The sequence below is a fragment of the Chrysemys picta genome, chromosome 5 (genome assembly GCF_011386835.1).
Source record: "Chrysemys picta bellii isolate R12L10 chromosome 5, ASM1138683v2, whole genome shotgun sequence".
NCBI classification, from domain to species: Eukaryota; Metazoa; Chordata; order Testudines; family Emydidae; genus Chrysemys; species Chrysemys picta.
In genome coordinates, this window is record NC_088795.1 from 120,982,544 (window position 1) to 120,996,179 (window position 13,636).

A 13,636-nucleotide genomic window follows, 5' to 3' on the forward strand; every position below is an offset into this window, starting at 1 on the left:
TGAAATGTGAGACAAAAGCAAATAAACAGAGAGGGGCAGAGCTGTGAGGACCTTGAAGGTCAGGATAAGAATCTTGAATTTGATGCAGTGGAGTAGTAAAAGCCAGGAGAAGGATTCAGCAGATGGGGTGACATGTTCAGAACAACAGGTGAGGAAGATGATCTTAGCAGCTGCATTGGGAATAGACTGGAAGATGATGTCAATGTAGGGCAGACCAACACAAAAGAAAGCATGATGAAAGTTGATATGGACCCAGAGTTTCTGAAAAGTAACAATAAACTCCCTCCCACCAATGTCAGAAAAGTGCTTCTAAGAGCTCAACAATATATTGGGGTTTCAGTATTCCAGGGTCTGATTCTTAGTTACATAAAGCCAATTTACACCTCTCTGGCAGTGAGAGGTGTGTGCTTTAAGGCCTCTTTACATTGCCAGAGTGATGTAAAGGAGCCTAAGGGCTTGTCTACAATTACAATGCTGAAGCAGCTAGTGCTTAGTGAAGATTCAACCAATGCTGGGAGAGATGCTCCCGTTGGCCTAGGTACACGATCTCCCTGAGGGTATGTCTACACTACGAAATTAGGTTGAATTTACAGAAGCCGGTTTTATAGAAATCGGTTGTATACAGCCGATTGTGTGTCCCCACATAAAATGCTCTAAGTGCATTAAGTCGGCGGACCGTGTCCACAGTACCGAGGCTAGCGTCGACTTCCGGAGCGTTGCACTATGGGTAGCTATCCCAGAGTTCCCGCAGTCTCCGCCGCCCATTGGAATTCTGGGTTGAGATCCCAATGCCTGAATGATGCAAAATAGTGCTGCGGGGGGTTCTGTCGTCAGGCACCTCCCCCTCCGTCAGAGCAACGGCAGACAATTGATTCGCGCCTTTTTACCTGGGTTACCTGTGTAGACAACATACCATGCCAAGCGTGGAGCCTGCTCTGCTCAGCTCAGCTCACTGTCACCATATGTCATCTGGGTGCCGCAGACGTGGTACTGCATTGTTACACAGCAGCAGCTAATTGCCTTTTGGCAGTAGACGGTACAGTATGACTGGTAGCCTTCATCGGCGATCTGGGTGCTGGCAGACGTGGGGCTGCATTGCACACACCACCAGCCCCTTGCCTTTTGGCAGTAGATGGTGTATTAAGACTGATATCCATCGTCGTCATATTGCATGTCAATCATGGGCACCTGGGCAGACATGCTCAGTCCTATCGAACCGTCTTGACGATGATGGCTATCAGTCTTAGTACACTATTTTCTGCCAAGCGCCCAGTATTTTCTGCCAAGCACCCAGAAGATGCCGAGGGCTATCAGTCATGCTGCACCATTGTCTGCCAGCTTAAGATGTAAAAAATAGATTTGTTCTGTATTCATTTGCTTCCCCCTCCCTCCATGAAATCAACGGCCTGCTAAACACAGGGTTTTGAGTTCAATCTTTGGGGGGGCCATTCTGTGTGACAGTTGTTTGTGTTTCTCCCTGATGCACAGCCACCTTTGTTGATTTTAATTCCCTGTACCTGTACGCCATGTCGTCACTCGCCCCTCCCTCCCTCCGTCCGTCAGATACTAGTTTCGCGCCTTTTTTCAGATCAGATGCCATAGCACTGGGATCATGGAGCCCGCGGCAATTATGAGCATTATGAACACCACGCACATTGTCCTGGAGCATATGCAGAGCCAGGACATGCCAAAGCAAAACCAGGACCAGCCGAGGAGGCAATTGCAGCGCGGCGACGAGAGTGATGAGGAAATTGACATGGACATAGACCTCTCACAAGGCACAGGCCCCAGCAATGTGCAAATCATGGTGTTACTGGGGCAGGTTCATGCCGTGAAACGCCGATTCTGGGCCCGGGAAACAAGCACAGATTGGTGGGACCGCATCGTGTTGCAGGTGTGGGACGATTCCCAGTGGCTGCAAAACTTTCGCATGCGTAAGGGCACTTTCATGGAACTTTGTGACTTGCTTTCTCCTGCCCTGAAGCGCCAGAATACCAAGATGAGAGCAGCCCTCACAGTTGAGAAGTGAGTGGCGATAGCCCTGTGGAAGCTTGCAATGCCAGACAGTTACCGGTCAGTTGGGAATCAATTTGGAGTGGGCAAATCTACTGTGGGGGCTGCTGTGATCCAAGTTGCCAGGGCAATCAAAGACCTGGTGATATCAAGGGTAGTGACTCTGGGAAACGTGCAGGCCATAGTGGATGGCTTTGCTGCAATGGGATTCCCAATCTGTGGTGGGGCGATAGACGGAACCTATATCCCTATATTGTCACCGGAGCACCAAGCCACCGAGTACATAAACCGCAAGGGGTACTTTTCAATGCTGCTGCAAGCCCTGGTGGATCACAAGGGACGTTTCACCAACATCAACGTGGGATGGCCGGGAAAGGTACATGATGCTCGCGTCTTCAGGCACTCTGCTCTGTTTCGAAAGCTGGAGGAAGGGACTTTCTTCCTGGACCAGAAAATAACCGTTGGGGATGTTGAAATCCCTATCGTGATCCTTGGGGACCCAGCCTACCCCTTAATGCCATGGCTCATGAAGCCGTACACAGGCAGCCTGGACAGTAGTCAGGACCTGTTCAACTACAGGCTGAGGAAGTGCCGAATGGTGGTGGAATGTGCATTTGGACGTTTAAACACGCGCTGGCGCAGCTTACTGACTCGCTCAGACCTCAGCGAAAAGAATATCCCCATTGTTATTGCTGCTTGCTGTGCGCTCCACAATATCTGTGAGAGTAAGGGGGAGACATTTATGGCAGGGTGGGAGGTTGAGGCAAATCGCCTGGCCACTGATTACGCGCAGCCAGACACCAGGGCGGTTAGAAGAGCACAGCAGGGCGCGGTGTGCATCAGAGAAGCTTTGAAAACGAGTTTTGTGACTGGCCAGGCTACGGTGTGAAACTTCTGTTTGTTTCTCCTTGATGAACCCTCCGCCCCTCCCCCCACCCGGTTCACTGTACTTCCCTGTAAACCAACCACCCCACCCTCCCCTCCCCCCCTTGAGCACCGCTTGCAGAGGTAATAAAGTCATTGTTACTGCACAGTCATGCATTCTTTATTAATTCATCACATAACTTGGGGATAATTGCCAAGGTAGCCCGGGATGGGTGGGGGAGGAGGGAAGGAAAAGGACACACTGCAGTTTAAAACTTTAACTCTTATTGAAGGCCAGCCTTCTGATGCTCGGGCAATCATCTGGGGTGGAGTGACTGGGTGGCCGGAGGTCCCCCCACCGTGTTCTTGGGTGTCTGGGTGAGGAGGTTATGGAACTTGGGGAGGAGGACTGTTGGTTACACAGGGGCTGTAACAGCGGACTCTGCTCCTGCTGCCTTTCCTGCAGCTCAACATATGCTGGAGCATATCAGTTTGATGCTCCAGCAGCCGGAGCACTGACTCTTGCCTTCTGTCAGCAAGCTGACGCCACCTTTCATCTTCAGCCCGCCACTTGCTCTGTTCATCCCGCGATTCAGCCCGCCACCTCTCCTCTTGTTCATATTGTGCTTTTCTGTAATCTGATATTGACTGCCTCTACGCATTCTGCTGTGCTCTGTCAGCGTGGGAGGACATCTGGAGCTCCGAGAACATATCATCCCGAGTCCGCCGTTTTCTCCTTCTAATCTTCACTAGCCTCTGTGAAGGAGAAACATTTGCAGCTGGTGGAGGAGACTGGAGAGGTGGTTAAAAAAGACACATTTTAGAGACCAATGGGTACACTCTTTCACGTTACATTTTGCTGTTCACATTACACAGCACATGTGCTTTCGTTACAAGGTCGCATTTTTCCTCTTATATTGAGGGCCTGCCGGTTTGGTGTGAGAGATTACTCACGCAGTGCCAGGCAACAGATTTCGGCTTGCAGGCAGCCATGGTAAGTCACAGTCTTTTGGCTTTTTTAACCTTCTTAACATGTGGGAATGGTTTCAAACAGTAGTGCCCTCATTTCCCATACCAAGCACCCGTTGGGTTGGCAATGTAAAAGGAGGGGCTGCGGTTTCCGGGTTAACATGCAGCACAAACCCAACTAACCCCCCTCCCCCCACACCTAATTCCTGGGGATGATCACTTGACCTCTCACCCCCACCGTGTGGCTAACAGCGGGGAACATTTCTGTTCAGCAGAGCAGGAACGAGCACCTCTGAATGTCCCCTTAATAAAATCGCCCCATTTCAACCAGGTAACCGTGAATGATATCACTCTCCTGAGGATAACAAAGAGCGATAAGGAATGGATGTTGTCTGCATGCCAGCAAACACCGGGACCATACGCTGCCATACTTTATTATGCAATTATTCCAGTCTACGTGCTACTGGCCTGGCGTGGTAAAGTGTCCTACCATGGCGGATGGGATAAGGCAGCCCTCCCCAGAAACCTTTTGCAAAGGCTTTGGGAGTACATGAAGGAGAGCTTTCTGGAGATGTCCCTGGAGGATTTCCGCTCCATCCCCATACACGTTAACATACTTTTCTAGTAGCTGTACTGGCCGCAATTGCCAGGGCAAATTAATCATTAATCATTAAACATACTTGCTTTTATACCATGTGTAATATTTACAAAGGTACACTCACCAGAGGTCCCCTGTGTGCCCTCAGGGTCTGGGAGCACGCCTTGGGTGAGTTCGGGGGTTACTGGTTCCAGGTCCAGGGTGATAAACATATCCTGGCTGTTGGGGAAACCGGTTTCTCCGCTTCCTTGCTGCTGTGAGCTATCTACATTATCTTCATCCTCATCTTCCTCGTACCCCGAACCCGCTTCCCTGTGTGTTTCTCCATTGAAGGAGTCAAAGCAGACGGTTGGGGTAGTGGTGGCTGCACCCCCTAGCACGGCATGCAGCTCCGCGTAGAAGCGGCATGTTTGCGGCTCTGCCCCGGACCTTCCGTTTGCCTCTCTGGCTTTGTGGTAGGCTTGCCTTAGCTCCTTAATTTTCACGCGGCACTGCTGTGCGTCCCTGTTATGGCCTCTGTCCTTCATGGCCTTTGAGACCTTTTCTAATATTTTGCCATTTCGTTTACTGCTACGGAGTTCAGCTAGCACTGATTCATCTCCCCATATGGCGAGCAGATCCCGTACCTCCCATTCGGTCCATGATGGAGCTCTTTTGCGATCCTGAGACTCCATCATGGTTACCTGTGCTGATGAGCTCTGCGTGGTCATCTGTGCTCTCCATGCTGGGCAAACAGGAAATGAAATTCAAACGTTCGCGGGGCTTTTCCTGTCTACCTGGTCAGTGCATCCGAGTTGAGAGTGCTGTCCAGAGCGGTCACAATGAAGCACTGTGGGATAGCTCCCGGAGGCCAATAACGTCGAATTCCGTTCACACTATCCCAATTCCAACCCGCTAAGGCCGATTTTATCGCTAATCCCCTCGTCGGAGGTGGAGTAAAGAAACCGGTTTAAAGGGCCCTTTAAGTCGAAAAAAGGGACTTAGCCGTGTGAACGTGTCCAGGCTTAATTCGATTTAACGCTGCTAAATTCGACCTAAACTCGTAGTGTAGACCAGGCCTGAGAGACAGTAGCTATCTCGGTGGGAGAAGCCATCCCAATGACATAGCTCTGTCTACAGTGGGGGTTAGGTGAGTATAACTATGTGGTCAGGGGTGTGGCTAGAGAAGTTGGTAGTGTAGACCACGTCTTACTGAGAATCAAGCCTTCAGAACTCTATAGGGCCAGACATTCAGCTGGTGTAAAGTAGTATAACTTCATTGCTTTCAATGCAGCTATGCGGATTTACATGTGCTGAGGATCTTGCTTTATATTTGAATACATTCCCTAGATTTGAATGAAATGCCACATTGTAGATTTAGTTAGTACCTGCATTTGGTATTCCAGGACTGGTATTTCTTCTTCCTCTGTTGGTCCAAACTGACGGCGTGTGGCTGAGAAGCGAATGGCTATTGATAAGGCAAGCTTTAAATTAACCACAGACATGCCTATGATCATAACTCTACCACTGGACAAAGCCCCAAGAGAAGCGCCAAAACGTTGCTTGAGATCCTGAGGGAATAAAAGACACACTAAATGGGCAGGTTCAGCCATGCCATAGCTTCATAATTGCACTACCTGCAACATCAGAATCCTGGTAGTTATGCCAAATGTTATACTTTCAAGGAGTTAGCACCCATTGACTTTAATGGCAAATGCATGGCTAAAACCCCATTCAGCTCTGAAAATATAAGGGTACAGTTAATAGATTTGAAAAAAAAAAATACAAACAATTCCTTCATAGTATATTTGATAGACTGGATTCATTGCACATACAGTTCATTTCATACCTTAAATGAGCTAACGTATACTCCCTCAGCTGTGACATCTCCAGTTCTGTTCAATACGTTTTCTTTAGGTATCTTGACATTGTGAAACATAGCAAATCTGTTCAAGTAAATAAATATATTAACAATAATATAGGAAGATTCATCACAACATAGCTTGGGTATATGCCCCAACAGACTGCCATAATGAATTAATGGCTGCATGAAGATTTCATGCACATCAGTGAACTAAAAATAATATTACAACACAGGTATTTTTAGGGTCAGATTCTGCACAGAGAGGATGATGCCTGTGAGAATACAGGTCTCCACATAAAAAGGTTCTATGAAATGCAACCTGGGTAAGTTTTCTGTTACTCTTTTTTTTATATTAAATTTGTTTTGGTTTTTGGAAATAAATATTATGTCTTCAGGAAAGACCCTCACTGACTGCACCTGTATTTTGTTTCTGCTGAGTCATTCAACCAGCTAACATTTAAAATATCATGACCTGTGATTACGTTTAAAAGAAAGAGATTTTGCAGAAAGAAAAGCAATGAGAGGAAGGACTGTCTTATGGTTAAGACACTGGAGATGGACTTATGCAAGCAATTTCACTCTGTGCCTCAGTTTCCCATCTATATACAAATGGGGACAATGAAACCTTTGTCTACCGTGTCTCTTTTGAATCAGATTCTTACACTCATATTCAAGTCAAATCATGTGTTACTCCACAAATAATACCATTGAACTGAATGGCACACTCGTGACGTAAAATACTGCTCAATATAAATAAGGAAATCAGAATCTGGTTCTGAGTTTGTAAATTCTTTGGGGCAGGGACGGTCTATTACTATGTGTTTGTACAATCCCTAACACAACAGGGCCCTGAATTTGATCAAATATCTAACATCAACAAGAACAATGTAGAATCAACACAGTGAAAGGGAACTGGAAAAAGGCATTATTTGTACAGGAGCTCCAGCTATGATTTTTGCTCGCTGATGCGATGTAGCATCTTAAAAGAAATGAGTAGGAGAATCTTTTCTTAAGTTCTGACACCCAACGTAATATTGATAGAAGCTGCATAAACAGGACACATATTTTTCATAGAATCGTGTACTAGTCATTTTCAGCCAAATAGACAGTAAGGGCTGGCATGGTATCATAACACCAGCTCCATTTCTGAATATCTCAGCATCTAATATTGCTTGAAAATCTGTATTAATAATCAAAGCAAATTCCTCCTGCTTGCCAATACAGGCAAATATATTTAATAGCATGCGAGAGAGCCAGATCTTTCACATCAATAAATTATATAAGCTTTGCAATACTACATGTACTTTAAAAATATGAGTAATTTCCAAGGAGACATATCTGCATATTGTATTAATTCTGCTTCAGAGATATAATGCATTTTTGACTGAGCAATATATACTCATACAAATGGTTGAAATGTGCAGTCTAACTGAGCATCAGATTCTTGAACCCTTACTCTGCATATAGACCCACTGATTTTGGTGGGACTACTCACAGAGTACGGTACTACTCGGTGAGAGTGAGGGTTGTATTTACAGAAATCCATCTTGGACAATGGTTTTGGATCCTCTACAAAAAAGGTGGTTTTTTTTTTTAAGATAAAAGATCTTTTGGTTTATATGCAACCCTCTACTCTCCCCACCCCTGAAATAAAACCATCAAAGCTAAAAAAAACTCCCCAGCAGCCTGTCCCTGCCTGTCCCTGTTAGTGACAAAGTGTACAGGCTGTGATACTAGGGCCTCCTCTTGTAAACACTTACTGGGAGCATGTAATGCTTATTACTACTGGGAGCTGTCGTATTGAAGTGAATGACAATACTCCCAGTAGTAATTTCAGTGGAGAAGACTTTAACCTATCTCACGCACCCACACAGGTTCTTAATACCCTTAATTCCCTATATGGGCTACCTGCATTCCTTGTGCAAGCACAAGAGGGAGGGCAGATTCTAGAGGCCAACAGCTAGTTTCCACTCACAGAGGTGGGCAAGTTTCAGAGTAACAGCCGTGTTAGTCTGTATCCGCAAAAAGAAGAACAGGAGTACTTGTGGCACCTTAGAGACTAACAAATTTATTAGAGCATAAGCTTTCGTGGACTACAGCCCACTTCTTCGGATGCATATGCATATAGCTACCTGGAGAGAGAGATGCCTCAGGCAGCAAGTGATTTAAAAAGTGATGGTCAATAAACTATTATCTCAAACCATGCTTTGAAGCCAAGGATAATTCCATGTGCTTGCATCACTTCTCCATTCATAAATCCGATATACTCAGTTAAATCTCACTACTAGGGAACTTTCTATTAGTTCAATCTTAATTGGAAGCCTGATATGCATTCAGTCACACAACCCTTTTAAAATCCAGCCTCAATATTAAAAGTTTAGTAAACAGAGCCAATCTGATTTGTGTTAACTTAGCATACGGGTACAATTCTGCAAATACCTATGCATGCTAATAATTTTACTTATGTGAGTAGCTCCACTTATTTCAGTACGACTATACACTTGTATAAAGCTATTCATGTGAATATTCTGAGCCTTTAATACACAATTTCAAGTCCAGCGAGTTTCTTCTATAACACCATACTGAAGATATATTCTCATTAAATAGCTATACAAGTTACCCAAATATTCTCACCTACTAATTCTAAGAAGGAAGAAAAGAATTAACAAAGTAAGTTGCTTGTTGTTGTAGTGAGCACTCTTAACGGGCCAGCTATAAAAACAAAATGCCAGACATACAGAGTACTGTTTGATCATCTCTATACTGCATAAAAGATTATCCAGAATGACCTTGATGGAAAAAAACCCCATACTATCACATTTCTTATAACTAGTGAACCAGAAAATTAAATTACACTCGCTTAACAGTAACTGATCTTCTTGGTATTACACTTTATGGGTTACATATTTGCTGCCTTTTCCTCAGCTAATGTCTAAATAAATCCATACAGCAAATGCCAAAACCTTTAAAAAGCTTGAATAACTGGGCAGAAAGATAAGTTACAAATCCACTGACAACTACCATGAGTGAAGAAGTGAGATTTACTGTTTATGAAAACTAATGATGAAAATAAAAGCAGACACCTGTAGGACCCTGGATTTGGATGGGTTTATGAAACTACAGCCAGTTCTCCAAGAGCTTTTATGCTTTTACAATCTTTTTTTTTTATAGTTAACCATACACACCAATTGGAAGGTGATGTTGGAACATACTAAAAATAAATAAGATTTCATAAAGTTATAGATCACATTTTGAATGTCTATTCACTCAGAAAACATAGTAAACAGACACAGACCAGATCTGTCAACAAGTTTAGGGGAAAATCCATTTAAATGAATGGAAGAGCTACTTGTGTAACTATACAGACATTCATGGGAATGTCAAGCACACAAGAGCTTATGCAATGGGCAAGGTACATGTACTGGTGACATTAGAATCCACCTTTCCTATGGCCTCCATTGTAGAGCAGTTAGTGTGATCAGGGTTTGACTCATTTTGTGTTCTGACAGATGGCTCTTATCTGTAAATATACATTGTTGGGATAATTCCATTGGGGTCTGCCTCCAGTTGTGTGTTCTTGGCCATGGATAAGTTGACAAGTTCATAGATTTTAAGACCAGAAGGGACCACTAGATTGAGTCTGACCTCCTGTATAACACAACAGGCCATCGACTATTACCCCATTTAACTGCCGTAGTGAGCCCAACTTGTGCTTGGCTAATGCAGATCTTCCATAAAGGCATCCCATCTTGATTTAGACTTCCACCATTTCCCCTGGTAGTTTGTTCCAGTGATTAATCACCCGCACTGTTAAAAAATTGTGCCTTACTTCTTGCTGTGTTAAACATTGGACTGCATTGCAACAAAGTAATGAATGTACTGCTCTCCAAACTTATTTCACCCATCACCATTCAGCAGCCATTATCATTGCATTCTTGCATGCACAATCCTACTTGAGAAGAGCAGTCACATCCCCATAGTAGTCTCTATGTCAGGGATCTAGGGTTAACAGTGTCCCAGTGCTGCTGCACTGCTAATCAGTGTCCCACATACAATATTTTACAAATAATATACACAGGAAATGTTTTAAATCTAGTACTCTGAGGTTTTCCACCATCCACCTCCATTCATCACTGATGCATAACTGGGCTACGCGTATTCCTGCCTGGAACAGTTAGGCAGGGTGAAGTCACAATCCCACAGCAGTCTCTCTGTCAGGTCTCTCGCCAGTGGTGCAGAGAACATTTCAAGCAAAGTTAATCTCTTTTCCCTTAAATCATGCTACAATCATTAATCTGGAGCGCAGTAACACGGATAAAAGTGAGCAGCTGGAAAAGCAGCATATTCCCTTTGCCAGTACTAAAGTAATAAACTGTTACCTGCAGTGCAGATGGCAAGACTGTGCTTTTGGGGAATTTCAAACCCACTCAGATCTCTATTGATGGCCAACTTCTGTTTTTGACTATCTTGAGAATGTTGAAGTGACAATCCCTTTAATCCTCCTACCCAGATGTAGCCAGCGGGGGGATGGGATTGAAAGCTTGGGGATCAAGTGATGGTTACAGGGCACAATGATGGTTACAGGGCACAATGACCAAATAATGTTAGAGGCAGAGTAGACCAAGGGCAGAATGGGGGCATAGAGGGATGGTAAAAAGCCTGCAGAAGACAGAAAGACCAGTCACACATTTTAGAATCTGGAAGTTCACAAAGGGATGAGTTTGAAGAGAAGGAAGGGTGCCGGGAAGCTGGGGAAAAGTTTTTAAAGCAGCATTTTAGGCCATATTGCCACAGTCAAAAGTAGAACCTTGCATCGCTAACAGTAACAGACAGTAGCTATGTTAATACACCCACCTCATTTTATAGCAGCTATAACTGTGCCGGCACTTCATGGAAGAGACAGAAAGACAGAGACCTCTGCCTCACCATGCTTACAGTAAGGCCCAATCCTGCAATGAGCTCTGTGTGGGTGGACCCTTGCATCTGCAGAGAGCCACAATGGTTCCGGTGAGACTCTGTGCAGAAAGAGACTGTGGGGAGCTCACTGCAGGGCTGGGGCCTTAATTTTAGATGTGCCAAAACGAGCGGGAGTGACAAATTGCAGAGAGGGGATGGGGCGGGGAAGGAGGAGGACTACGATCACAGTTTAGGCTGTGCACTCCAGGAGGTTCTCTTTAAGATTTTTGTTATTTTTTAAATATAAAATAAGAATTTAGAGAGAAGATGGAGAACATTAATAACTCACATTGCACAGCAACTAGTTAGACTTAAATGGAGACTTTAAAATATACAGGACATGCACTGTGTGTGAGTCAGGGTTATTAGGAGAACGGCAGCTTTGGCACTGCTTGACTTGGGCGTGTTCAAATTTGTAAAACTTCACATAGACTGTTTTTAATTTGTTTAACATGTTAATATATTTCAATCTGTTTGCTTTATGACTGTAATTACTGTGAGCAGCCAGTCAGAGTCAGTGCAAACTCATGTTGTTTCACAAGACATCATAGATTTAGATTCTAAGCTTTTTGGGGTGGGGCCTGTCTTTTTGGTCTGTGTTTGTGAGGTGCCGAGGTCCATGACTGGGACTCCCAGGGGCTACCGCAATACAACTAATAAATATATAATAATGTATTTAAAAGGGGCGTACGAAGGATGTGAGGTTGTGTGACAGCTGCCATCTTGGCCGACACACGGAGTTGACGGGCGACCTCCAAAACTAAAAGCATGAGCTGCTACAACTTAAATGGAAGAGCAAAGTCTTCCTAGTGTAACAGATTCACAGAGGGGAGCTATAACACACAATCACCAGGCAAAAAGCAAGAAATGGTGATCCGACGTGCCAAACAAGTGAAAAAAAACACAGAGATTGGTCTTTTTTTTGGTTTAATTGGCTTGTGAGTTGCGTGTTGGCTAGTTTTTGGCTTGTTGCTTGTTTGGCTTGTAACTTGTTTGCAGCTTGTTGCTTTTTTTTTTTTATTGGCTCCCGGCAAGGGGGAGCAAGTAGGGCAAGCGGGGGAGAGAGTTGGGGGTGCACAGCGGGCCCACCACAGTCCCAGACTGCACACTGGGGGATCTAGTCACATAGAATGTCGGGGTTGTTAGGGATTGGTTTGTTTTGGCCGTGTTTTGAAATGGGATTAGTTTGATTTTTGGCTTACTGTGAAAGTCGGGGTGCTTATTTACCACAAGAAAGTTGGCAACTGTGACAGTGACCCACTCTCCTTGGATTGTTTTGGTTTTTTTAATTGGTAGTATCAGGAACATTGAGTCTGCCCTGCCATGATTTTTCTAGAGAACCTCCTGAATATCTCAGAGTATGTTGTATATGGTGAGAGCTCACACCTCAGTGAAGTGGATGTTGGCTTAGTGGATGTTGACTCATTAACATACTGTATTTTTCCAAAGTTTTAGTCTGTTATTGAAATGAAATAGGTGGTAATAACCCCCTTCTCCCCCCCAAAAATCCAACCAAACCTATACGTTTCTGAAAGGGTACTAAACACAGTTAACCCTTGGTCACAGCTGAACTTGTACTGAGTTCAGTCGCAATCATTTGCTGATGTACATTTTCAGGAATCAGCAATTTTGCTACTGTAGAAAAAGCCATAGAGCCTTCCAGGCAGACAAAATCTGAATTTCTAAGGTGAAAAAACAGCAGAGAAAAAAGAAATACACGCTGCCCTACTACTCCCACCCCCAAATTCTCTCCTCCCAAACCCCTCCTTTTACACCTTTTTATATATATTACAGAGAAGCAAAAAAAGGGCACAAGCTGTGACGATTTGGGAATCTGTCTGTACAATTTATGAATTCTGTGTGAGATTATGAACTCTATGTATCTTGACCTAGCTGCAAACTCCATTTTGAAGCTGCAGCCTTTTGCCTTCTCTATGGTCTGTTTGCCTCCCTGTTGGGTTGAAATTCTAAAGGCTGGCAACAAAAGGTAACTGACTTTAAATGTTCTCCCACTGAAATGTAATAGCTTTGAACAATAGATAGACTCCCAACTGCAGAATTAGTCTAGCAGGAGAGAGGTTGCCTTGGCCCCAAAGTCACCTGGCAGAGGTTTTTGCTCAGGAGGGGAAGTTGGCAAGGACATCTCCTGACAAAGAGGGTTAAGAGTTATAAATAGAGAGGAGTTGACCTATCTGGGGTGTTTGGCCATTTTGTCTCCGGTTGTGGAGGAGAGAGAAGCAACCCAGCATGTAGGGGCGGCATGAGGCAGGAGACCCCCAAGCACAGAGTGAGCTAGCGAGGGGTTTAGGATGTTACGTTCTATATGCTTTGAGCTCTCCTGTGATTTATACAGGTAAGTAAACAAGAAATAATGTATTATACTTGTGAAAATG

At 44.5% G+C, this 13,636-nt stretch overlaps 1 protein-coding gene across 1 annotated transcript in view; it reads right to left on the reverse strand.

Moving 5' to 3' along the window:
* Positions 1 to 13,636, reverse strand: part of ACOX3 (acyl-CoA oxidase 3, pristanoyl) — a 66,224-nt gene that overhangs the window by 25,571 nt on the left and 27,017 nt on the right. Inside the window, 2 exon segments of the mRNA XM_065597113.1 lie at positions 5,812 to 5,994; positions 6,273 to 6,369. Coding sequence (XP_065453185.1) covers positions 5,812 to 5,994; positions 6,273 to 6,369 — 280 coding nt within the window.